Source organism: Miniopterus schreibersii (genome assembly GCF_964146895.1).
Source record: "Miniopterus schreibersii genome assembly, chromosome: 11".
NCBI classification, from domain to species: domain Eukaryota; kingdom Metazoa; phylum Chordata; class Mammalia; order Chiroptera; family Miniopteridae; genus Miniopterus; species Miniopterus schreibersii.
This window is the reverse complement of record NC_138111.1, coordinates 22,894,391-22,921,807: the sequence shown is the minus strand read 5'-3', so window position 1 is coordinate 22,921,807 and position 27,417 is coordinate 22,894,391. Positions and strand designations below refer to the sequence as shown.

At 44.7% G+C, this 27,417-nt stretch overlaps 1 protein-coding gene across 1 annotated transcript in view; it reads left to right on the top strand.

Moving 5' to 3' along the window:
* Positions 1–27,417, top strand: part of INVS (inversin) — a 94,229-nt gene that overhangs the window by 56,740 nt on the left and 10,072 nt on the right. Inside the window, exons 9-14 of the mRNA XM_081150690.1 lie at positions 1,732–1,887; positions 2,296–2,525; positions 2,746–2,852; positions 9,326–9,538; positions 20,606–20,874; positions 22,653–23,370. Of these exons, the coding sequence (XP_081006816.1) occupies positions 1,732–1,887; positions 2,296–2,525; positions 2,746–2,852; positions 9,326–9,538; positions 20,606–20,874; positions 22,653–23,370 (1,693 nt within the window). The remainder of the gene's footprint in view (positions 1–1,731; positions 1,888–2,295; positions 2,526–2,745; positions 2,853–9,325; positions 9,539–20,605; positions 20,875–22,652; positions 23,371–27,417) is intronic.

Here is a 27,417-nt window from a genome sequence, read left to right as displayed (position 1 = left end):
TCAGCTGGAGGTCTCCTTGTGTACTGTATTTTAATTGCAAGTCAGAAAGAAAAATCACACAACAGCATAATAACACTGAATAGAATAAATAGTCAGCCTCAAGCTTCTCAATATTATGTTTTCTTATTTGTAGAAACATGCCAGAGCCATTTGCATCTATGTGTTGTCCTGGATAAGATCTTTTTTTGCCACCAAAACCATTGGTCCAGCTCTAGGGGAAGAGTGGAGAGGGAAGTCGCTGCACCTAATAATCTCTCTCCCTACACCTGTACCACCACACCTTCTAAATTATTTTTTAAAGAGTTTTTAGGTAATATCAAAAAAGTTTTGCCTTTTTTTAATCCTCACCCAAGGATTTACTTATTTTTTTATTTTTATTTTTATTTTTGTAGAAAGACAGGAAGGGGGAGAGAGACAGAAAGAACAACATGAGAGAGACATCGATCAATTGCCTTCTGTACACAGAGGAGCTGGCAGAACTGGCTTTTTCTACCTGCTGTGCTACAGCTCCTTGCCTTCCTTAAACATAGTCATTCCTGTCCTGTACTGGCCTTTCCCTTTGCCCAAGCTACTCCCTCTCCAGATTGCCACATTTCTCTCTTTTATAATTCAGGTCTCAACTTAAATGTCAGCTCCTTAGCAACACTTTCCCTAACCACCAATCAGAAGTACTCCTTTTTATTACTTATTACTTCAATTATACCATTCATCACTATCTAATACTTTCTTGTTTATGTATTTGGGGTTGGATTTTTTGGGTTTTTTTGCTTCCCTTATTAGAATGTAACCTTATCTGTTTTATTCCCTGCTGAATTCCCATCATTACACTAATACCCAGCCCATAGTAGGTTCTCAACAAATCCCCAGGAATCTGCAATTTTATAGGCATCCTACGTTCTGATTCATGGGTCACACTTTATGAAAGAAACATTGTTCCTAGGCACTATAGAGCCATAATACTTAGAAAGAATTGGTCCAGGCCTCTAGTCATCCACGCAAATTCAGCAGAATTTAAAGAGTGAATTTAAATAGAATTTAAAGAGTAACCTAAAGAGTGGTGGCATGAGACAAGCACTGGAGTGGAGCAGCATAGGCAAGGGTCAGCCCAACAGGAAGCTCACATATAGTCCCAGTTAGTCCTTCAAACCACATTCCATCTCAGTGTTCTCTCCAATGCTGAAACAAATTGCTGTTTCATAAATTGGGCCCTGAGGAAATTGCTGACTTGCCTTTGGATCCATGTTGCATGAAAAATGCACTCAGTGCAGTAAGATGTGCAAACTCTCAGTAGCACGTGTAACCCACTGAAGGAACGATTGATGTCTCCTGTCACACATCCCTCGAGCACATGCTTATTTAGTGTGTTGGTGGCAGAATTGCCGGCATCATTTAAATTACTTGTCATTTTTTTGTTTTTGTTCTCTTGCTCTCTCAGAAAGAGGAAAAATAGTAAACTAGTAACTGAGGAGAGGGGGACATTTCAGACCAACAAGATGGAAAGGAAGAAAACCGTGAGATAAGAAAGGTAGAAGGAAAGGGGGACGTGTGAGTAGTACACAGGAATAGAAAGGAAGATAGAAATCTACAGAAGTGAAAAGTAGAGAATCCTTAAGCTCAGATTGCATTTAGCCAAAACGATGGGGAAATCAAGAGGAAATATACATAGTTAGAATAATAAAGAGGTGAAGTTGTTATTAAAGAGTTTATCACCTTCTCTTGCTCCCTTTTCAGCCTTACATGCTGCTGCCCTTTCTGGCCACGTCAGCACCGTGAAGTTATTATTGGAAAATAATGCTCAAGTAGATGCTACTGATGTCATGAAACATACTCCACTTTTCCGAGCCTGTGAGATGGGACACAAAGACGTGATTCAGACACTTATTAAAGGTTGGTTATGAAGAGTGCTCCTAATAAGTTACTCTCAAAAGGTAGGAATTCTTGCATTCGCCATTTGAAATGTACAGCCTTATGTGGCAGAGCCACCTGGGTCGAAGGATGGAAGGAAGAGCCCCCCACCCCACCTGGCTTCTGGAAATGCAAGGGCCTAGCTCCACCTGTTGGTAGTTGTGGGAGTTTGGCAGTCACTTCCCCTGCCTTATCCTGTTTTATTTTCTGTAAAAGGGAAATGATGCCTACCCTTACCAATGTACAGGCTTGTTGTAAAAATCTGAAGTAGATAACACACGTGGGAGCATAATGCTAAGCGTGGAGCATTTAAGGGACTGTTACATATTTTTTAAAAGTTTGATACATGCTCTGTATATTAGTCATTTTCATTATATTCTTGCTTTTCAGGTGGAGCAAGGGTAGATCTAGTTGACCAAGATGGACATTCTCTTCTACATTGGGCAGCGCTGGGAGGAAATGCTGATGTTTGCCAGATATTGATAGAAAATAAGATCAATCCAAATGTGCAGGATTATGCAGGAAGAACCCCTTTGCAGTGCGCTGCTTATGGGGGGTATATCAACTGCATGGCTGTGCTCATGGAGAACAACGCAGACCCTAACATTCAAGACAAAGAGGTAGATGTCCTGCGTCTTTTCTATATTGCCTGCTCCGGGTAGAGTATTTTTTCTTTGTTCACTGAAATTAAGTAAAATGACAGTTTGCCAAATGAAGAGATTCCCTTATTGTAATTAAGTAATTTGGGGAGAAACTTGTTTATTTTTTGAGCTAGCATAAATAGCTGTGTGTCCAAAAGTACCTGTTGCAAATGTACTTGATTTTTGCTCATGCTCATAGGGGAGAACAGCTTTGCACTGGTCCTGTAACAACGGGTACCTTGATGCCATTAAACTGCTGCTAGACTTCGCCGCTTTTCCTAATCAGATGGAAAACAACGAAGAGCGGTGAGTAAGCTAATGATAAAAAGAATGCATTGATGCTCATATCACATCCTTTCTGCCAGATAAAAAAATCTCAAATTTAGGTACTGGTTCAGCCCGGCCAGCATGGCTCAGTGGTTGAGCATCGACCTATGATCCAGGAGATGGCAGTTTGATCCCCGGTCAGGGCTCATACTTGGGTTTCAGGCTCGATCCCCAGTAGGGGGTGTGCAGGAGGCAGCCGATCAATGACTCTCTCATCATTGATGTTTCTATCTGTCTCTCTCTTTCCCTCTCCCTTCCCCTTTCTGAAATCAATAAAGATATATATTTTTTAAAAATAGATACTGGTTCAGAAATAATAAGTATAGTCATAAGGAACCAGAAAAAAAAATAGCAAAAGTTCCATGCAGTGTCTACTTAGAACCTTAGGACTTTAAAGCTCTTCAGAATGTTAGATATCACCTAGGGTCAGCTCACATTTTACGATGAGGAAACTTCCATGCCGTCCGGCTGGTGGCTAGGATAAAGTCAGGGGGTCCTGATTGACCAGGACCAGGAATCTAGTTAGGCCAGTGGCACATGTAAAATAGTCAAGAAGTTCCTCTTGATGAAGGGGATATTATCACTTACTTAGTGGACCAAAGTGCTACCATGTAGCATGAAAAAGTGAGAAGCTAAGCTGAAAGTTCAGGATTTTAGTCTCAGTACAGATTTCCTTAGTAATATGAGATCCACAGAGTTAGGCTGGGGTTGCTCCCCAAGGACCCAGGCCTGATAAAAAGCACCAGACACAGCGTGACATCTAAGCAGAAGAGACTCTTGATGGTGTTGGATCTAGGAAGGGTCTAGTAGTTTGTAGGTAAAGACTAAGTTTGTAATCAGACTCCCATACCTGTACTTGCCCCAGCCCAGGTCTGTGCTCTAGATTTCATTGTTTCTGGAGGCTCTAACTAAGGTGGCCCCTGCTATGACACCATCCCCACCCTCTTAGCCACCACCACCAGGTCTTTCTTCTGTCATGGAAACTTTGAAGAGAAGGAAGGACTTTCTCTAGGGCAGCTATCTCAGCAGAAACGTGCTCCTCCTGCCTGGGGCCCCCCCTTCATCTTCTCCGCCCCTTTCAGAACCATTGTCTTCCAACTCAGTCTTCTAAAGCCTGTCTTACCTGCCTCTGAAGCCTTCCTTCCCTCAGACTGTCTTCACTGCCTCCATTTCGTCATGCTCGCCATTCATGCCTTTGCAGCCTGGCTTCCATCTCCACGCCTGCTGAAATCTGTGTCTGAGTGGTCGCTGACCGGTTCCTGATTGAAAGTCATAGTTGTGCCCTCTGTCCACGCTCCCTGGCCTTTCTGCACCCTGGCTCTGCTGCCTCGTCTTTACCGAGGCTCTGTCTTCTCTAAGCTGCTGCGCAGTTTATTGTCCTGACTCTCCTCCTCTAATCACACCTGCCCCTTCTTCATTGCTTTTGGCTCCTCTTCTGTTTTTTGTTCTTTAAATATAAACATTCTTCAAGGACTGGATCTCTTCTCTCAGCCTGTCTCCTCTGGCGATCTGACCTACCACTGACACTTCAGCAGTCCCCTGGGTCCTGGTGAGATCTAAAACTACATCTCAGACTCAGGAGCTCTCCTTGCTTCACACTGTCATCTCTTCATTGCCAGCATCATTGTCTAAATGAAGCTTTCTTTGCCTCTTTCTGGGACTAGCACAATGTCTCCTTGCCGCTTTCCCCCTTGTGATCTTTTCTCATTCAATTCACCCGCTTCCAAAGCAGCTTTGCTAAATCATGTTTCTCATGGAATTGTTAATCATGTCACTCTTCTGTTCAAATGCCGTCTCATCTAAGGAGATTGTTCTGGTCCCACAGGCACATGTCCCAAACTTGGTTCTCCCCTACACTGTATTTTTACAGCACTTGACACATTTCACCTTGTATTGTTATTTTACATAACCTGTCTTCCCTATTAGCAGAGAACTCCTGCAGATCATGGTCATCTCTGCATTGCTTATAGTGCTTTTCATGAAGTGGATACTCAGTAAATAACTGCTGTGTTTTCAGGTCTTTGTTTCAAGCTCTTAGTAAGCATCACCCTGCCTTCCTACCTGCATTAGAAACTTCTGGAATTCTTAGAGCACATGCAGAATCAGATAAAGCAGACTCGTATGTCTTACTTCAGGAACAATTATTTAAGAACTCATGCTCTCTATTATAGTCATATGACAACTGCAAAGCAAAAAAGATTTGAAGATTTAGGGGGTTGAACATTTGAGGAAGCTGGAAAGCCAAGTGGAATTTTCAAGGCTGAGGTTTTGACATTAAAGCAGATGTGTGAGAAAGCTAAAGATTTCTCCCTTTGAAATCCTAGAAACAAAAGGAAAAGTTTAAGAATCCTAGGAATTAGTGATGATTTATTTCTATAAACATTTATTCTATTACAGTGTTTATTTACCACATGACTATTATTTTTTAGGAAACTGTAAAAAAAAATTTTTTGCAAGTCAATTCCCATTTATATGTGAAGCACTGAATTTCAGACTTAAGTAAGCTATGAATTAAGGTGCTTACTGCCTCCTGGAGAAAACATATGTTAATTACAGACCAAAAGACCAAAGGAAAAACCCACCTAACTGTCCTTCCCAATCTATAGATGAAAAGAGACAGTGGCAATATTCCAGGCCCCTTTAATGTTTCATCAGCAATGCACCTTGATGTACAAATGTCAGAACTTGGCACTGCCTTTTATGTTTATTGACATTCCGGTTTAGGCATTCTGCTCGTCCCATCAGACCATTCCCACTTGGCAGATCCAATTGTATCTTGTCTCTTGTCTTTATCTACATTGTTTCTTGACTGGTTACCATCAATGTAGGGCTAATTTTTACTTCTCATGCATTGACACTAACCCCTTGATGTGCACTGCATAGACATAATTTTTGCCAGCTCCTGCTGGCTTTCAGTCAATAACTATCTGACAGCCACACTCTGACATCGATAGGAATATTCACAGCACTTGAATGTTTCTAAATTGAATTGGGGGTAAAGAAAGATTCAATAGTAATAATCACAATATGTTCACTTGCTTGAATTCAATCTTAAAACCTTGCTAGATATTTGGATTCTGTTTTTTATCAAAAATTGACTGAGAATGCTAAGTAAACCAGTTGTAAAAAGAAAAGACATTTTTTAGAAAATTGGGGGGAATTTGAATATGGAGTGGGCATTGGATCTTCCCAAGGAATTCCTGTTAATTTTGTTAATACAGTCATAACATAACATTGTGGTTATGCTTTATTATTTACAGATGAACACTGAAATGCAGGAAGATGAAATGATAGGAGTTCTTGGATTTGCTTTAAAATACTTTAGCAAAAGTAAAAAGGAAGGGCTTGGATGAAGCAAATGTGGCAAAGATCTTGCTAATAGTTACACTGGGACGATGAGTGTGTAAAGCGTTATGGTGTTATACTCTCTACTTTTTATGTTTGAAATTTCTCCTAATGAAAGTACAATTTTTTCATAATAAAAATATTAAAAACATTTGAAATGCAATTTCCATCCACAAACAGCCTGAGAGAGTAAGTTCTTCTTCCCGCCTCCCTTTCACCTGTTACAGATGAGAAGACAGGAGCTCAGAGAAGTGAAGAGAATGCCCCGGTCCTGCAGGTCTGCTGACTCCCAGTTCAGCCTTCTTTAGGATGTATTATGCTACCTGTTACTTCCTTTTGTCATATTTGAAAGTAAAGGCTTAGCTTGGGCCTTACTTTCATAAACCAGATTTTGATAACCCTCTTTATGTACTATATGAAAGACACTACATTTTAATTCTAGAAGAAGTGATCAAGCTTACTAAATATAGGTTATTTGAATGTTGATTTTAGAAGTTTCATTCTATGAGACTTATACTCAATAATGGATAGATGTGCTGTAGAAAGATTATTGAACAGGGAGTCATTTGCTCTTAGTTCCAGTCTGGATTCTGCAGATAACTAGTTACATAGCCTTAAGTGAGTTGCTTAATTTTTCTGGATCTGGTTATACACTAAATGTCCTCTAAAATTTAATTAAATGCTACTATTGTGTGATGATCTTTTCCATTGAATATGTAGTTAAATTTTTGGAAGTTCTGAATTTACAAAATGCTACCTACTTATAAAAAATGTTTAAAGTTTATATAGGCACCTCTACGCATGGCCTTCTGGTCCCTGAATAGTACTGGCAGGTTGAGCTGTCTTTAAATGGGGGTTCCTTAATTTTAGCATTTGGGGCTTCCTTCTGAATTCAGAGTTTCTTTACTGAAGTAGCCAACCACCCTTTGCTTACACTGACAGCCTTGTCCTGTTAGGTGAATTTTGGAGAGAGATCATTTTTTTCTATAATCATTGGATGATCTTCTGTGTCTAATGATGCATCCATATAATCATCATTTATTCCACCTCAGAAATCAGCTGATTATTTCCTCCTAACATCTCTTCTTGCACTGAATTAATAACAGTCACTCAGAGAAGAATCGTATCAGTGGCAGCCATTAGGTGGCTATAAATACTAGTTTGGTTCCAATGGAAGTAAGATTTATGATAAGTGACTATAGCATCACAAATCATACTGTGATGTATGTCCTATAATAATAACAGTAATAGCCGACACATATAAACTCCTTCCTTTGAGCCAGGCACAATGCCAATCTTTACCTTTATGTCATTTTCTCCTGAGCCAGTTGAAATTTAAACATATAACTACATGACAATCATATCCATCTTTTCTAAATAATATATTTATCAAAAAGGTGCTATCTGTCCACTGTACAAAATTTAAAAGGCATAAAAGGGCATTGAGTGAAAACTGAATGTCCCTCCTGCCCTTGCCTCTGAGACAGCCAGTCTCCCCCTCAGAGGCATCACCGTCACCAGTTTCCTGGGAAACTTCTGGAGATGTTTCATACAGGTGAACATATAGGGGTATAGTCTTTTTTGTAAAATGGAGCATGCCATAGTACTCCTCTGTTTCTTACTTTTTTCTTTTTTCTTTTTCATGTAGTAAGACATCCTGGAGATTGTCTATTCATATACTTATTTATTTATATTCTGCAGTAAAGGCTGCGTTGTACTCATGGCTTTGTTGCATGGACGGCCCGTGCTTTATTTAACCAGCCCTCTGTGGGTGGATACTGAGGTCGTTTCCATTCCTTTACTATTTCAAGCTGTGCTTCTATGAGTGTCCTCGTACATAAAGCATTTCACAAATGAGAGCAACCTGTAGGATAAATGCCTGTAAGTGAAATGGCCATGTTGAAAGGCAGAGGCGTAAATAATTTGCATAGATATGCCAGATTGTTCTCCCTAAAGATTAAGCTAGTATGTGAGACAAGAGAGGCTGTCTCTCTGCATCCTTGCCAACACAGTATGTTCTTAAACTTTCTGATCTTTGCTAATCTAATTATTAAAGTACTCTCTCATATGAGTCTTAATTTATATTTCTTTTTTTGTAATTTTTTAAAAATTATTTTTAATATATATTTTTTTATTTCAGAGAGAGGAAGGGAGAGGGAGAGATAGAAACATCAATGATGAGAGTCATTGATCAGCTGCCTCCTGCACGCCCCCTACTGGGGATCAAGCTGTAACCCGGGCATGTGCCCTGACCAGGAATGGAAACTCGATCTCCTGCATTATATAGGTCGATGCTCAACCACTGAGCCATGCCAGCCGGGCAATTTGTATTTCTTTTAAATGCATGAGATTGGACATACGTTTAGGAGCCATTAGTACATCCTGTTTGGGAACCCTTTAACCTTTGTGTTTGGTGTTTTTGCCCTGCAAAGTTTTTATTTTTATGTAGTTGAATTTATCATAAGTTTTCTGAGTTTTGTATCTTAAAAAAACAACTTCCCATTAAACGTTTTTAAAAAGCTTCCATGATTTCTTCTAGTACATTCATGATTTCTTTTATATATGTATATATTTAGATCTTCGCTTCATTCAGAATTTATTTTAGAGTAAAATATGTTAAAACATTTTTTTCCCCAGATGGCTACCCACTTGTTGCAGCATTATTTAATAATTCATCCTTTCTCCAGATAAAGGGCCATCCTCGTCATATACTAAATCTCTCCATTTGGAGGTATATTTTTTATTTCATAAGCATTAACTCTCAGTAATCATGGGCTCAAATTATGAAGCTCACAGAATATTATTTGCAGTACTTTTTCAGATAGGAGCAAGGAATATGGGAAAGGGGAAAAGTGATCATGTTCTCACAGCCCCCAATTTGTGAGCAAAACTCAGGAACTGACATGGTCAGCAGCACAGAGCACTTGACCCAGCTTCACCCTCACTTTGTGCACCTCGGAGAAAAGGCGCGCCCTGGAGTACAGGAAATAGTGTTGCCCGAGGAAAGTTCCACGTCTTGGCATGCCGCTTCCTTTTCTTGCACATACTGCCAGTGTAACTGTGCCTTGAACTACATTCCAACGCTTTGAAACCTCTTCCTGCCCCAGGTACACTCCCCTTGATTATGCTCTGCTCGGCGAGCGCCACGAAGTGATCCAGTTCATGTTGGAGCACGGCGCCCTGTCCATTGCAGCTATCCAGGACATCGCCGCCTTCAAAATCCAAGCTGTCTACAAAGGCTACAAGGTCAGGAAAGCTTTCCGGGACCGGAAGAACCTCCTCATGAAGCATGAGCAGTTGAGAAAAGATGCTGCTGCCAAGTAAGTCCTGGCTGTTAGAGATGGGTCCTCACAGCGCAGAATCAGGGTTGAGGGGGCGGGGTGGGGGGAGTGGCCAGAGAGGGAATCAGGAGAGAATCTGAAATAACTTTGATCGCTGTACCCATGTCACCTTCCCCTTCTGCTCAGCAGTCCTTCAGAGGACTGAGGCTGAAGTGAAGGGTGAAGGCCTAACCTCCACCTGGTGACTGTTCCTCGGTTACCCAGGGACAGACTACTGCCACAGCCACCCACGGGAAGGAGTTGGAGGGTGGCAGTGCTACCCACAGTGAGCTGCAAAGAGAAAACTGGTCTTCTCGCCTCTCCCGCCTTCCCAAGAGAAACTTCCATAGTGTCTATCCTATTTCCACTACACTAGTCTAGTTTTTATTTGATTAAAGCCACCAAGTTATATAACTTGCTTTCCCCAACCTGTTCCTTAACAAATTTATACTAAATGATGTAACTTACTCAAGAAACATTGATTGAATTCTTACTGTACATACAAAACTCTTGGCTGGAGCCTACAGAGAAAATAGTAAATAAAAGGAAAATACTTGCTTCGAGGATCCCACACTTTTTTGAATAATGATACAAAATGTGCAAAATAGTCCTATGTGCGTATTACACATTGTGATTATTTTACCGTAGATGACTGATTGTAGATTATGCTTCGATTTGCCTTTTCTTTGATACCTGTGTTGGGTATTTTAAATAGCAGGAGGGTATCACTTTAGCAGGTATAGAGACCAAAACTTCTGATGATAAAGGTGCAGACCACAGGCCGACTCCTGAGGGATAACTTCTGGGCTGTATCTTGAATGTGTCCAAATCTTGCATCATTCCAACTCTTAATTCCTTCCATATCTTGCCCACAAGGGGGAGGCATAAGTGTAATAAATAGCAATTAAAAATAATAATAAAAGGCAAGATAAGCCATGTTAGCAAGAAGTTAAATACCACCGTGAACTGGAACACAACCCAGAAGAGCAGCCTTCGCTAGACAAAATTGATAGAAGCATTGTTTTCTGTGCCTCTGAAGCTGCCAGAGCAGGTGGCGCCCTCGGAAACATTGTTTTGAATTGCTCTCTACGTGAGGTTCTCTCTTCTTCACTTTTCCCGAAGACCCCAGTATTAGCGCAAAGCCTCCACATGCCTCTTCTTATCAAAGTTCTCTGCATGTGAGCGACAACTGTAAGTAGCTAATACATGTAACAAATTATCCTGAGTTGCAAGTAAATATTCTTTGCAAGGGATGGAATTTTGTGTTTCCTTCCAGTGGTGTTTCTGTAAACTCCAGTTTAATGTGTGAGAATCAATTTTCAGAATTTGAAGTCATATCTGAGTATGAGGTGCGACTCTACAAAGGCAACGGGACTGACTTTGTCTGTCCCCCCAAAGGAGCATATTAATCCAAACACAATTCACTTTGTTTTTGGAGAGAGGGGACCTTGGGGTCCTCCTTCCCCCTAAGCTCCCTTACCAGCGGAATGGAAGGGTTGTGGTAGAGGGGAATGAAGACCTGGGTCCAAATCCCGCCTCTGATGCTACCTTGCGATGAGTTGACCACAGCATTTCTCTCTCTGGGCCTCAGCTTCTTCATCTGTGTAACATGACAGGTCAGGCCAGTGGATGTCTAGGCACTCTCCAGTCTGAGGAAACCCCCCACATCTTCATCGTTGGTGACCTCAGCCTCCCTGTCCTTTGCCTCTGGTGCTGCCCAGAGGCCGGTTTCCTGGGGCCAAGAGTTTGGATTCAGTGTAGAGTTGGGCACTGAGAACACATTTGGCAAAAGATCATCTATACAGAGCGAAGTGTTTCAAGTAGTGACGCTTAAATAAAGTACATAATAGTTTATGATATTTTTCCCCTAACGTGGCCTTTTGTAACTCCCAGCCCAGAGGGCTTGAACCACAGGAGATTTAGGGAATGTCTAGTTCTCCCCTCCCCACCTTTCACCCTTTTACTTAGTATCTAATTAGTCTCACTGCTGTGGAAGGTAGGTCCTCTTTGTCCTTAATTCTTAGTTTCTGAAGCTCATTTTTTGAAACCCTTTTAAATGAGAACTGCGCTTACTGTTTTTAATATTTGAAATTGCCCAAACTGAAAAATTATGATCTCCTTTACTTTTCTTTCCTTTACCGAGTGCCATTATTGGAAGTAAACAAGTTTTTTACACTTTAAGCATCACCTCCTACAGTCATTGTAGCGTAGATCTCCAAGAGAAATTTGTAAGCGGAAGAGAAACTGATTTATTTTATTTTTCAAGAGTGATTTCTTAAAATCTGAGTCAGTGTTTAATGTTGTGTTTCGTTTTGTTTTAAGGAACAGACACCAGAATGTTAAATTCAGTCTGTGCTGCAGCTGCCTCGTTGACGTAGGTGGCCCAGGCACACCACGGCGCCGCCGTGTACCTTTCTCAGGTGTCCTGGCAGAAATCGCCTGCTTTAAAGGAAGGATGTGAAAGGAACTTTTTAAATTTAGATTGATTTCTAATTTACTGATAGAGAAATTGGGAGAGAAGTTTTAGTCATATTTTCCAAGACATGTTTGTTAGAAAATACTGTGGAAGGAATACCCGTAATCCACCTGAGAGCACTCTGTAACCCACGCTGCACCACCTGTGTTGGCACGGTGGGCGTGACCATAACTCCCCGCCAGGGCACAGGCTGAATGCGCACTCAATTAAGACGTGTTTATGTTGATCACCCTCCTTCCCTGAGGCGTCCATTTAGCCAGGTTTTTATTTCCCTCTCGAATCACAGATCTCCTCTAACTCTCCAACTCTTCCTCCTCACATCTTCTTAATTACACCGTCTCCACACGGAGGCCAGCCCTGCAGGCTAGCGCCTTAGACCTCCACTCCTGCTATACTTTCTTTTATTGAAAATGTATCTGCTTTTAAGACTTAAATTACTTCATCTCTGTAGATAACCCCTTAATCTGTCTCACATCTTGACCTGGAGCCCTGATCCCAGCTCATCGGCTGCCTGCTGGGCACCCGCCCTGCTTCCTTCCGTTGCTGCCGCGTTTCAGATCACTGGGCCCTTCCGTTTGATGTCCTGTCGTCTCGTCCCTGCAGACTCGCTGTGTGAAGCCTGCGGCTCACCACCACGGCCTCTCCTCTCCCTCCTGATGTCCCGCTAGCGCTGCCGCCACTGATTCTGTCAAGCCCTGCTTTGAAATGTACTGTTACGTTCTTCCCCTTTCATTCTCTGTGCCGTCATCTGTACAGGCTGTTATTCCTGAATACCAGCCCTGATGCTGGGAAAGACCCTCCAGCGTTCACTTCCGCTCACATCTCCAAGTCGTGTCTCTCCAGCACTCCCACCCTCCCCCTTGAGGTCTCAGCCATCCTGAACTTGCCTCACCTCCTCTCTTACCACTTTCTTTACTCACCACACTGTCTGGGAGACCTGAGCTTCCTTCTGGCCAGTATATGAGAGTGAGTGTGCCTCTCAGAGTTAATAATCAAATCCAGCTTGGGTCCTCCCGTTCAAACTCTTGTGATGCTCAAGTCTCTTCTACAGGAGGTAGCTCTGTGTCCTCAGAAAGTCAAATGACACAGACTTCGTACGTCTCCCACAGTCCATCCCATTGGTAGGCAGTTCTATGTGGCAGAAGTTCTTTTCTACCATTTGGTTCTGAGCTAAAGAGAAAAGACTAAATCCTGTCCATAAACCACCTTTCAGATGGTTAAAGAGAGTGGTCTGGCACGCACGCTCCGCACCCAGGCCTCCTGTCTGCCTCCTGGCAGCTCCTCTTGCAGCCTGCTGCCTGAACATCATTTTCTCAGTGCCTTTCTTCAGGGTTGACCCATAGGTCTGACTCTTCTGCTCATACTGTGGTCTGACCCAGGGGAAATCACTTCCACGACTCTCCTTTATGCCATCCCACTGCCCTGAGCCTCAGGTTCCCATCAGTAAAATGAAAGGATTTCTTAATCTACGACAGGCTTTGGGGTTCCATGAATGCCTGAAAACTGCACGCAGCATTTCGTGCTTCATGAGCATATGTGAATTTTGAGGGAAAGGATCTATACATTTTTATTACAGTCTCAAAGAGGGTCCATGAGTCACAGAGAGCTTTTTAAAAATTGGACTAAATGATATCAGGTCCCTTCCAGCTCTAACATTCTATAAGTCAGAGGTTCTAAAACATATGACATTTCTCATTCCCTTGAGAGGAAGTCAGAGACCAAATATTACTAAGCCTATTATTCAGCAACAATGAAGAGGTAGAGTCTGACAGATCCCCTACACACAGTGTGATGCCAGCTGAAAAGGTTAGCACTGAACCTTTTCTGTCCTGTGAGGTAATCAGCTTCCTCTCACTGGAAATGTTCCAGCAGAAATTGAGTTATCACCTCTCCAGGATAATACATAAGGAATTTTTTAAATTATATAAAGAGCTGGTCTCTAAGGTCTCTTCTGAGTCAGGTTCTGGGCGAGGTAGGCTGCCTGCCTTTGCTCATGTTCTTCCCTGTGCTGAAACAACCTCTCCCTCCCCTCCCTCCTCGTTTTCACGTTCTATGGAGCCTTTCCCCTCTTCCAGTTTGATTAGTCCCACATCCTTCCATAGCTGTGTGGATCCCTCTGTTATAGCACTCACCGCATCCCAGACTCACTCCCTGCAGAAGTGCATGGGTATGATTCCCACTAGATTGTCAGTGCCTTGAGAGAGGGACTGTTATGTATCCTCACATCTCCAAGGCCTAGAGTGCTTGATACATAGTAAGCAGTTAATAATAAATGTTCAATAACTGCCCAGCCTGGGTCTAAGACCTTACGCAAGTCAGTCATCATTCTAGGCCTCCGTTTCCCCTCTGTCAAGTGGAAGAGCTAGGCCCAGTGCCCTCTCGGGGCTCCCTCGGTTCTCGGCCAGTGACTCTCTGTAAGTGTACTCCCTCACTTGTTTGCCTCACTCAGGCAGCAAACACATTTATGCACCGTTTATCCTCACAATGCACGCTAGCGCTTATATATTTATGCATTTGGTTTTCCAGCTCCCTCCATATTTACCGTGAGGAGATTGCCATTGACAGGTTTATGATTTTAAAAAGGAACATAAGAGCAAAGGGGTTTACCACTGCATATACTTGAACATTGGACCCCACTATGTCGCTTCACAGAGAGTTGTACTTGCCCAGTTTTGACAGGAAGAAATTAGTTCTAACAGATCTACATTCCATGAATATTCAAGTGTCCACTGCCATGAGTATAGGACCTAAGCAAGGTTTCAGAGATGTGATTAAAGTGGCTTCATGGAGCAGGGATTAGTGTGGTTTCAACAAGGAACATTTTCTAAAAATATCTTTATGCCCAGCCCTGTAGCTCTTAGACTGCGTGGCACTCAGGCCTCACCCAGATTTCTTCCCTTCTAACACATCCAGCCATAGGGAAGCTTATCTTAATAGCTTTACCTTTACATAAAAGTATCTCTTCTCGGCCTTTTGGCTAAGGTCAAGTATAGTACCTTTACGTAAAAGTAATAATGATTCCTTTTCTTTATATGCTGCTTTACATCGTACAAAGCTCTTATACATTAACTCACTGAGTCCGCACAATAACCAATAAAGTAGACAGGGCAACACTCCTTAATCTCATTTCATAGATGGGAAAATAACAGACAGAGGTTAACTTGCCTGAAGTCACACAGCTAGTAAGGGAGAGAGATGACACGAATCTCGGTTCTACCCCGAGCCAGCTTCCTACCATTATTTGGTTTAGGGAAGTCATCCTACCAGCCATGCTCATGCTAGAGGCTGTCTCCAGATACTAGCACCTATGTCAGAGCATGGAACAGCTCTGACTTCTTTTTTCTGCCTTACCCCAATAGGAGTAACTGCTGGTTGCAGAACCAGGCCCCGAAGTCACCTTTTCTTCTAACCAGTGCTTATTCACTTGTGCCAGTGTTGTTTCCAGTGATTAAGAGGGCGGTGCCAAGTCACCACCATCAATTCTGAAATGCAGTTCAATAAAAATCTTCCTGTTACTCACAGAGAGCGTAGCAGAGCGCACAATACCCTCTTCAATCCTTAAGAAAGTTAAGAAAATTGGTTGGCCCCAAGCCTACACCAGGACTATAAACAAGAATGGCATTAGGGCAAAGCCGGGTCAAATCGGACCCACAAGACACACTAACTAGATCTCCCATATCTGTGGGAACCATTTTAATCACATCTCTCAGATTTCTCTTAGTTCCTTTACTCATGGAAACTTGAATACTGTACTCATTGAATGAGAAAAAGCCTGCCTATTTTCTGCAGTGTCTGATATAATTTCTTCTGTCAAACTGGGCAAATGCAGCACTCTGTGGGAACCATATAGTGGGGAAGGAAAAAATGTCAACTTCTGGGACTCAAACTCTCTAGGCCCAGAGGCAGGTCTCTATCATGTTGTGTGGTTGCCTCCAGTGCTGAGACCGTGAAGCCACTGGACATTCAAGTCATTTAAGTTAGGGCCCTTGATCTGGCCTCTGCACATCAAGCAGTCTTTGATTCCTTGTTGGCTATTTTTTTTTTTTTTTGGCAATTCTGATCTGGGCTACTAATTTGTGGAACTCCCCATCCTTGGGTCTTAGGTCTGTCTGGTTTGGGGTATGGGGGCCCTGGGGTGCATCTCTGCTCCAGTAGCCCTTCAGAGGTTTGCAGCAGCAACGTGTTCTTTAAATCTTTTCTTCCCTGATGAAACAGCCCCAGTCCCTTCAGCCCATCACCGGGGGACCCTCTTCACCTGTATCCCACAGGACCCAAAGTAGACGCCGTCAAAGCTCATCCCCAGTTGACTTGCTCACCTTGTTATATTGTCAGCCTCTGGGGAGCTACAGAAATTGCTCTAGAAAAGACAGTACAAACCAGACTAGTTGGAAGCCCATCAAAAGCTGTTGTCTGGCCTTTTCCCTTAATAGAAAAAAAGAGAGGAAAAAAGGGACTATTTTATACATTATGATTCTGCCATGTTAATAAACTGCCTGCTTACATGTTACTTGCTGTGTCATGGACAAGATCCTTTCCTTCCTCTTTACATTTTCATATAAACCAGAATAACATTGGTTCTTTTTCTGGTGTTTGTTTCTAAACTTTACAAAAATACGTCAAGTTTATAGCACAGCCTACTGCGAAGATTAAAGATCTTTGGTATTCTATAATAAATTATTTGGAAGAAAAAGCACTTACATTTCAGGACAATTATTGAGCCTAAGAGTTTAGGACTAATAGCCACACTGGAAGCTAATTTGAAATGCTGTTAATGGTTACTTTAGTGTGACGTTACTAGTTTCTTCATGTGACCCAATTCGTTTTTTAGATGATGGAAGAAGATTGAGTGAAATTTTGAAAAACAATTTAAAAAAATTAAAAATAAAAGCCAATTTTGTCACTGAGATGAATTTTACCAGGAGAAGTAAAGCAGCTGAGTTCTCTCTCAGCTCTGTGTATGGCTTATGATGTAGCCTGGGGTAAGGCACTTACCTCTCTGCCTCAGTTTCCTTATCTACCAAATAAGAGTGTCACCCTCAGTAATCCGAGGTTCCTTCAAACTCTTAAACTATGAGCAATGGTTCTGGACCTTTTCCTCCCAGATAGACACACACATGTGGGATCATGTTCCACTCTCAGGAGCTGTCTCGTGTGTGTGTGTGTGTGTGTGTGTGTGTGTGTGTGTTGTAGGTTATGCATAATTCCCAGTTTTCATCCCAATGATTCGCACTTTTACATCAAGAACCACAGCTCTGGAGAACTGTACAACTGTGGGCTATGTGCCACCTGGAAGATTATTTTAAATTTAAAATGCATCAATTTTTAAAAAAATTCATATACTTATATTCATAAGCTGGGGGGTCCAGTTATATATTCTGATAATTATCTTTTCTCCCAAATCTGCTTATGTAGTTCTGCCAAAATGAAAAAACAACCTCCTACAAACCTCCCCCTTAAGAAGTCTCTTGAAAGTAGAGCCCCTTGCTTTCTGGATGTCCTGGTCACTCTAAAAGCTGGACCCCTGCTGTCCTGCAGCTGCCTGCAGTGACAGGGTCTGTCCAGGGCTGATCGTGCAGCAACTTCTTGGAATTGAAAAGGAAAGCTGTTTGGTTTCCTAAAAGAGAGAAATGACTGCTCATATAACAAAGTCTAATTGATCACCTCAAAGCCCCTCTTAATGGCAATGAGACCCAGGTAGATGCCAAGCCAGGCAACCAGGCACCTGAAGGACCCACGCTCCCTTAGAGCAGTTCTCTTCGTCAGTGCGTGGAGAAAGAGCAGCACTCTGCCTGTCAGGAGCAAGGCTGTTAGACCAGTTAGCAGCACTTCACCCACCCAGGTGCTCCCACCTTCTGTAAGCAGCCACCTCCCAGACACGTGGCACTGATCTGGCACCTGCTGGCGTCCACGTGAGTCTCAGGCCCTCATGATGATGGCCTGCTCGCCTGCTCGCCTGTCTGCTGCAGCGCAGTGCGCTCAAGTGTCTGCAGCTGGCAGAGCATGTAACAGCCAGAGCCACATAGACATCAGAGCTGCACAGGTGTGCACGGCCCATCTGGCCACCTTCTCCGGGAAGGACTCGGTGTGAAACTGTTAGATAAGCAAGCTTCGACCCCAGATCCGGGGCTTCACGGGCAGACAGACCAGAAGGGCAAGTTAGGTTGACAAGGCTTAATGTCAAAGACCCAGATAGCTGTTACCTGGGTCTCCCCTGTCCCTTGAGATCTGACTAAGCTTGGCTTCAAATTCCAGTCTGTGGAAATCTGAATTCTAGGACTTCTGGGGATTTAGAGTCTCTACCTCAACTCTTCTATCTCTGGTCTCTTAGCTCAGGTTGCTTATGAAAAAGCATGTGAGCAAGGCAGACCTTACAAAGAATTGGTGCCACTGAGGAGAATCACATTTCCTGTTTCACAGTGGTCTAGTTAACAGACCATACGAGACTTTCCTGTTCTCGTAGCCTTATGCTCAAGGCGTGGTCAGAGGACCAGCAGCATCTGCAGAGCCTGGGTGCCTGTTGGAAATGCAGAAGCTTGCCCCCCACTCCAGGCTTGCTAATCAGAATCTAGATTTTGGCAGGATATCAAGAGATTCAGTTCATTACAGTGTGAGGAGCACAGACCTAGTCATTTTCTGTCACCTCAGCACAGGTGGAGTCTCTGTGCCTAGGCCCTCACTCTGTGAGCACCAGCCTTTTGTCTTCTCTCTTCCCCCTCCCTCCTCTGTCTCTCATTCTCTCATGTCCTCCCTCCCTGTCAGGAGCTACAACCAATTCTTCATGTCATGACAGAGCCTCAGAGCCAGTCACCACGTAGGACCTGATGATCTCTTTCACCAGCCCTCAGCCCTGACCCCAGCCTTAATCAAGTATTTGTCTAAACAAGGTCCCCTTCTGAGAGGGACTCTGACACCAAGCTACTTCAATAAAAGAAATCTCTCCATCTCATTACAAAAGATGTCCCAGATTTTATAGAGATATCTGGTTTCCAAACAGACCGCTAAATCAGTTCAGGATTACAAGCTCTCATGTGAGTGTTAGACCTGGGGGAACTGAGTCTTCAATGGGAAGTGACGCACTCAAGGTCATTTTGTGGTTATTGGCAGAGGCAGGACCAGAGAAGGTCGTATACTTGCCAGGGCAGGCTTCTCTGCACAACACCTCTTATCACTCTGCTTTTAACTGACCCTTAAGTGGCTACCAGATTCTCTTCCTGAGCAGTATCGGAGTCACCTGGGCAGCAAATATAGCAAGCACTGTTCAAAGAGCAGAAGAGGTGATACAGGCCCAGTTTGCCCCAATGACTTGCCTTTGCCCAAGCTGCTCCCTCGGGCTGAAATCCTCATTTATTCCCACCCGTCTGCCTGACCATCTTTGAGAGTGAACAGCTGGGACCTTCTTCTGGATTCCTCCAGACAAAATGAAGTACTGCTTCCTCTGTGCAAATGCACTGTGTAGCGTTTCTTCCATCGTATGTTGTCTCTGTTTTCCCAGCTCCTCCCCTCTGTGTAGAAGGCTCCTCGAGGGAGGCTGAGCTCCGCACTCATTACTGCACCATCGGTGCCCTGCACTGGACAGGCTCAGGGAATGCTAGTTTCCTTCCTCCTTTCTTTCCCTTGGAAATCCCTACAAATTACTGGTATCAGTCAAGTCCTGTTCTTAACTCAGGCCCTTTATCTTCAAGCATCTCGCCCCTTTTTGGACCTGGGCTGCCTCAGACCACCTGCCTCACACTGCTGCTCATCTCAGACTGGTCTCCCCTGGCCAGCCCTTCTATTCTCTTGCTAGCCAAAGGTTCCAGTTTGGCCACCAGCTACTAGTACATGACTCTTTTTTTGGATGCTATTTTATTTCTTTCATTATGATTATTTATCGAGGTCACATTTGGTCAGTAACATAAGTTTCAGTTGTATTATAATTTGATACCTATATACTCTGTTGCATGCTCACCACCAAAAGTTTAGTTTCCTTCCTTTACCATATATTGACCCCCTTTATCAGAGAAGAAAACAGATATTTAAAAGTGAACATATGTAAAAGCCACTAAGCTTCTGGACATTGGTCCTGGAGGTGATTCTGTGAATTTGACTCCAGAGACTTTTTGAGAATCATCCTACTGTCTAGACCTCGTCTGAAAAACAGTAGGTTTGACTCATTAGCTAGAGCTTGTTAGGAGGGTTGCAACTCACAAGTGGGTTATAATCAGTTATGAGATGCTTTGAAATTTTTTCATATAATCATTAAGGTCTGCCAGTGGTCATTTTAATAGAGAAAATTAAAGGTTATCCTATGACTGTCATTCCATTGTGTTCTGATGTGCTTCCTGGAACAGGAGAAAAGGCTTGGGACACACACCTAGGGATTGCTCCCCGGTTGTCTGTCCTGTGTGTCTCAACAGGCTAACCTAGAAGGTTCTTTCCGCTCCATCGTCTTATGAGCGATAAATCTTGGAGAAAAGACTGCTCTCAAAAATGTGAATTTCCAGGTCCCTCCTGTGATACGGCAGGTCCTCTTAGAATTTAAACCTCACTCAGGAACGCTTAAGTGGGTAACACTCTTCATTTTTCTCTCTTCCTCCTTGGCTTTACTTCAGGAAGCGAGAGGAAGAAAACAAGCGGAGAGAGGCCGAGCAGCAGAAGGGAAGGCTGAGTCCAGATTCCTGCAGGCCCCACGGCCCTCCCTGTCTGCCCAGCACCCAGGCTGAGCCCCGCAGGCAGAGTGGGGACCCCCACCAGCCTCCCACCAGCAACGTGGCCCAGAGCCCCGAGCAGAGAACCTGTGGAGGGTCTCCAGGCAGAGCCCCCCAGAAGGAGCAGCGTCTTTCCTCAGACGTACAGGGAACAGAGCCCAGAAAGCCAGACGGTAGGTGTATTGCCTTTGTTGTCCGGTGCCAACCTGTGGACTGTGGGCCCTTTTATTGGTGTATTTGGACCATTCACATTTAAGGTAATTATGTCAGCCATTTTATTGTTTATTTTCTATTTATTTCCTCTGCTTCTCATTCCTGTTTCTTTCTCCCTTCTTGAGGTTACTCAGACACCCTTTAGGATTCCATCTTGATTGATTTATAGTGCCTTTTAGTAGATCTCTATAGTTCCTGTAGTGGTTGCTCTGAGTATCACAATATACATAAGTGATTTACATAGTCTACTGGTATCAACATCCCACCACTGAGTGAAATGTGGGAACCACTTCCATTTAGGAACTTTTACCTTCCCCACCTTTAAATATCTTTGCTCGGTATCAGTTTTATAATTTTTGTTTCAATCATCAGATATAATTTATAAAACTCATGAGGAAAAGGAGAGTCTGTTCTATGTATCCATATTTTATTCTGTTTTGTCTTTCTTCCTGGTGCTCCAAATTCCTTTTCATTTCCTTTCTGTTTGAAGAACTTTTCTTTAGCCAATTTAAAGGTAGATCTGCTAGCAACAGAGCCTTTGTCTGAGAATGTTTTCATTTCATTTCTGAAGAACTGCGAAAGCAGATACAGACTTCATGGTTGGCACTTCCTTTAGCGCTTGACAATGACTGTGCCTCTTCCTTCTGCCTTCCCTGGTTTCAGATGAGAAACTCTGCCATTCAGATTGGTGTTACTCAGGAATGTTCTGGTAACACGCCGTTTCTCTCTGGCTGCTTTTGAGATTTTCCCTTTATCTTAGTTTTTAGGACTTTCCTGTGCTGTGTCTCGGCACGGATTGTTGGAGCTGTCCTGTTTGTGCTTGTGCTGGGCTCAGTAATTTTCTAGGAGGACTCAAAGATTTGGCACGTAGTTGTGCTCATGGCTGTGACATAGCATAACCAGAGGATACTAAGCAAAATCAGCTAAGGGAAAAGGTGTGATGCTCTGTGTTATGTTCATTCCTTTATTCATTCAGCCACCATTTACTGAACTCCCATGATGTGGCCACCATACTGAATTTCCTCAAGTTCTTTCTTAGCTTGGGGCCTTTGCATGTAACATATAAAGGTTGTGTCCTATGTCTAAAAGCTGTACCTTTTCAGATTCATATTTAACTTTACATTAAAATTATTTTTTAGTAAATTTCAATTTGAACTGAAATTCTGTTCTCTATCCATATGGATAAAAAGTGCCAAGTATTCTGCAACTGAATGACACAGTTCACTGTTCTCCAGACTTCAATAGCAATTTCTCTGCTCCTCCAGTCTTCACTAAGTCCCTTCATTGCCTTTTCAGCTTCTGCTCACTAGCCAGTCCCAAAGTCAGTGCCATGGGTTTCAGGTTTCTCTTAGACCAGCATCTCTCATTTTAGGCATCCGTTTCTGTGTTGGTTATCTCTTGTGACATTATAAACCACACTTACCACTCTGATTTTCAGTTTTCTCTTGTTTTTGGCTCCTGGAGATTACCTTTATTTTCTTGAAGGCACTATGGTGCTTTTAAAAGGATGTTTACTCTTATTTTAATCAGCATTTCTAGGTACTTGTAGTGGGAAGGCTTTCGGGTTATCAGCCTACCCTTGCTAAAAATAGAAGTTTTTTTCTAAACACAATCACCACTATCATTGTAATGCTATGGGACAGGTCTGAATATTTTATGTACATAAATGGGCTGACTTGCCCTACTATTCAAGTTTTGAACCATAAATATTCTTTCCCCTTTTCTTTCTTTCCCCAAGAAACATCCAGAGAACCTTCTAAAGGCCGATCTGCCTGTGTCCACTTCAGCCCCGCTGAAGGCAGTGATGGAAACAGGTGTCCAGGAGTCCCCTCTGCTGAGAAGCCCAGAGGTGAGACGGTTGGCGAGCAGCGGTGTGACAAGGGGAAAGGCTTCTCGAAGCAGCCCTCCTATGTCAGGGTGGCTGGGCCTGAGGAGAAAGGAGAGGACCCGGGCTGGGCAGCTGCAAGCCTCCCCCAGCAGGACGGCCACCGGAAGCCCAGCAGGCGGCATGACGCAGCCCCCAAGGCCAAGGGTGTCTCCCAGAAAAGGCGCGTTCAGGAGCTCAGAGGAGGAAGGTGCTCCCCAGCTGGGTCTAGCCGGCCTGGCAGTGCCAAAGGGGAGGCAGGCCATGCCGGGCAGAATCCTCTCCACCATCGGACACCGAGAAACAAGGTGACACAGGACAAGCTCGAAGGAGAGAACTACTCAGATCTGCCACAGAGGACAGAGGTGTTGAGGCCAGGAGTCAGGAAGCTGGGGACATCGACCCTGGCTGAGGATGGTCAGACACCCAAGGGGACTGACCCAGCTCCTGGGCCTCTCTCTGGGCAGAGCGTGAATATCGACCTTCTCCCTGTAGAGCTGCGGCTGCAGATAATCCAGAGAGAGAGAAGCAGGAAAGAGCTATTTCGCAAAAAGAACCAGGCGGCCGCAGTCATCCAGCGGGCCTGGAGGAGGTGAGGACACGGGCAGCCACGGCACCTCTGGTCGTGTGGTTGTCCCCATGCCCCCAGCATGACACCCGTGCTCTCCGGTGTTTTCTAGTGCACTCCGTGTGCTGGCGGGACAAGGCCAATTTAATTGAGCCTTCCTGTGAAATTCACACGTGTAGATCCTAGTAATTTACTGGGTAAGTTATTCTGAAGGTGTTTTTGCCAAGAAAGATAGGAAGCACCCAAGATTACTTGGTGTAAAGAAAAGAGCCCTCAGGTGAAGCTCTAACAGGTTCTCTGACCTTGGGCAGATCACTTGGCCTCCCTGACCCTCAGTTTGCTCATCTGGAACATGGGATTTAACAATGGCTACACCTGTCCTGTATATATAACAGGCTGTGGAATGAGGTAATGTGCTTCATAAATTCTAGAGCCCTGCACACATAGGTATTTCATTTTTCTTCTTTTTATGTCTTTACTATCAGGAATTGTCATACCCCCAAATACCTAAACCAGGGCCTGGCTATAGTGGATTGAGTGACTGAAGTTTATTACAAAAACCTGTGCAAGCATTGCTCAAGCTCAGAATGTGGAGTGGGTGCTGGGAGCAGGGGTGGGAGCTTCCTGAAATGCTGGGCCAGATACCTCCAGAGGGTCCTTTGCTGCAGGTTTTTACATATCCCGTGCTCTCCACACTGAGGCCCCACTCGGGCCTAAAGCCAGATCGGGCCTTCCAGTGCTGGCCGGTGCCCAGGGGAGGGCTGGAGCCGTCTCGACAGGTGGGAGTCATGTGGCCTCCATCTCCAGAGAGGAAGGTTGATGGGGAAACAAAGCAAGCAAATCGCTGCGAGCACAGGTGTGCCACATATCAACACGCCTGTCAGGAGATAAAAGGGCCAGTGAGCGCCTATGGCTGGCGGAGGGGGCAGGGAGTGAGAGGGGACGGTTCTCCTGAGGTGCAGGCAGGGAGAGGCCTCAGTGTCTATTGTGCCAGACAGCCTAACTCAGAGCCCTGCTTGCACAGCCTTTGCTAGTGTGGCCTTAACCTCTGTTCAAGCTCTTGGCCGTTTACCAGGTCAGCTTATACCTTTGCTCTCCTGGCCACACCAGGAAGCCGTCATGATACGGATGAGCATTTGGTCTCAGAGAGGAAAATGACTTGTTCCAGGGGTGCAGATCCAGCACCTGAAGCTGTGTCTGACTCAAGTCCAAGGGCCTTTCCCTTATTTCTCAGTAAAGGTCATGTGTGCTGTGGTCGAGATAATACAGGTTGCCCTGGCTGGTGTTGCTTAGTGGTTAGAGCATCAGCCCATGCACCAAAGGGTCTCAGGTTCGATTTCCCGTTAAGGGCACATACCTGGGTTGCAGGTTCACTCCCTGCCCTGGTGGGGCACGTGCGGGAGGCAACCAGTTGATGTGTCCTCACATCTCTCTCTGTCTCCCCTTTCCCCCTCTCTTCCACTCTTTCTGAAAAGCAAAGGAAAAAAATATCCTCAGGAGAGGGTTAACAAAAAATAAATTTTTAAAAAATGTATACATGGAGGCGGGGCAGGGAGGAGAAGAGGGCTGCCTGGCTGGTGCACACACTTGCCAAGGTGATGTCATTACAAGGGGATGTTATTTCTGTTGTTAATTCTAGTGGTTAGCATTTATTGGGCACTGATGCCAGATGCTGTGCTAAGGAGTTTTACACGTAGTATCAACTCACTTAATCCTCACAGTAACGCTGAGAGGCAGATACAGTCCTCTGCCCCGTCCACAGATGACAGCACAGCAAGGTTACCAACTCGCCAAGTTTCAGGGCTCTAAGTGCCTGCACCGGCTCTGCCTGGACAGCCGGCCTCTGAAGCCGCAGGAGGGAGTGGGCCTTGCTCCCCTCCGTGGGGAGTTCTGCCAGGGCCTGCACTGGCCGCTGTCCCAGAGGAACGCTTTATTAGGTATTTCAGCTGAAGCCTGGGACCTAAACAAGCCAAGTTTTACCACGTCAGGCCCACAGCTGCTCCCCCGCTGATACGACTCCCGTCAGAGGGGCCTCTGACTCCTTTGAAGAGTCGGGAGCTGACGGGTACTGTCAGTAAGTGTCCATAGCAGCAAATGAGCTTTCAGTCATTGCCGCAGGAACAGTGGGCTCATAGTCTGTGCCCACCTGGGGAGGTAGTCACCCAGCCCCCTCTGCTGAGACCTGGGGCATCAGCTCCCACAGGGCTCCTGGGAAGCTGCACGTTGGAAGTCCGTGTGTCTGGTGACAGTAAAAATACTTTTACTGATTCTGTTATAGCGTATACTTCTTCCATATTAAGGACAGGAGCCCAAAGTGCTGTCCTGGGACAGTATGTGTGGTGACACCTGACCTACGGAGCACGGTGGGTGTGCTAGGAACAGGGCTGGCACAGAAGGGCTGTCCATGTGGGCGGCTGTTACAGGAGATGTGTGGAGGAGGGCGAAAGGCAGGGGTGCCAGGATGGGGTGCACAGGTTGAACCTCGGGGCCCGGAGGAAATGAAGCTTAGTCTAAAAAATGTGTTTTATTGCCAGTCAAGCCTTGACTGTTTCAAAGATTGAAACCAAATACTGGACAAGCTAAACCGGGCTGGAAAGTTGCTGTGTAAAACACTTCCTTTTCACCTCAATGCGTGTAAGCCACCTTCCTGTCGGCTCTTCTCTGTGCGGAGCTCTTGTCCAGCAGGAATAAGTGGACCATGAGAGCCCCGAGTCCAGGCTGAAAGGACGAGTGGGCATGTTAGGTTTCTTAACCACCGGGAGTCAAGTTCTCCTTGGGAATGGGGGACCACTGGGGCCATCAGACTCTCAGCCTCCACCCCAGAGGAGATCAGGTGGAAGCTGTGCCCACTGACAGCGGAGCTGCTGCAGCTTCAGCCAACACCTGGGCTTCCCAGCCAGTCCTCCGCCCGGAGAGCAGAGGGCGTGGGAGACGCTTGGCATCTCGGGGAGAAGGAACTGAACTAGGGGGCGGTACTGCCCCTAACTCTAGCTTTTCTATACTTGGCTTTTTGGAAGTGGGGTACATCTAGTAGAGGGATGGCACGGTTTCGCTCCAGGTAAAGAAAGGAAGTCTTGTGGTTCGACTGAAATCGGCCTTTCAGGGCAGGAGGGGGGGGCGCACCGGGTGCCGCAAGGAGCTTTTAGCAGACTTGGGAAGGTTATTTCCGCTTGGTGTGCCGTAAAGTCGGGCATGGGGCCCGCTGCCCTCGCAGCCCCCCGGGGGCTCACCAGGAGTAGTCGGTCAGCTGCAGAGAAGGAAGACTGATGCAGCTTCCCTGCAAGCTCCAAGGCAGCTGTGCTCAGTATGAAGTTTGGGAGTGCACGTGGGATGAACACCGTCAAATAACACTAGACAAATAGAGCCATCCCCTGCGTGTCCCTGGCCTCTCCCACCCCAGGCTCCACCCTCCAGCAGAATGATCTTAGTAAAGAGTAAAATACAGCTCTTACCTGTGCCACCATTCTTAAGAACCAGTCCCCACCAAGAGCAGAGTACAGACCAAAGCCTTAGCCGTATTTGGCTGGCAGACCAGACAGCACTGAGTTTGAATGTTGGTCTCTGCTGACTAGCCGTGGGCCTTCCACGAGTTACTCAGCCTCTCCACCTCGCCCCAGTTTTATTGAGACAACTGACATACAGCACTGTGTAAGTTTAAGGTGCACAGCATAATGATTCAGCTCACACATATTGTGAAATGATCACCACAATGTTAGTTACATCCATCATCTCACAGACTTTTTTAAATGGAAGGTTTTATTTCCCTGTGATGAGAACTCTTAGCATTTGCCCTCTTAACTTTCATACGTACCATACAGCAGCGTTAATTACAGCTTCCATGTTATACATTACGTCCCCAGGACGTATTTATCTTATAACTGGAAGTCTGTACATCTTGACCACCTCCACCCAGTCTCCCCTCCCTCCACCCCTGCCTCTGATAGCCACAAACCTGATCTCTTTCTCTGAGTCTCATATTTTGGTGTGTTGTGTGTTTTGTTTTTTTTAACATTTCACATGTAAATGAGATAATACAGTATTTGTCTTTCTCTGTCAGCTTTCTTTCACTTA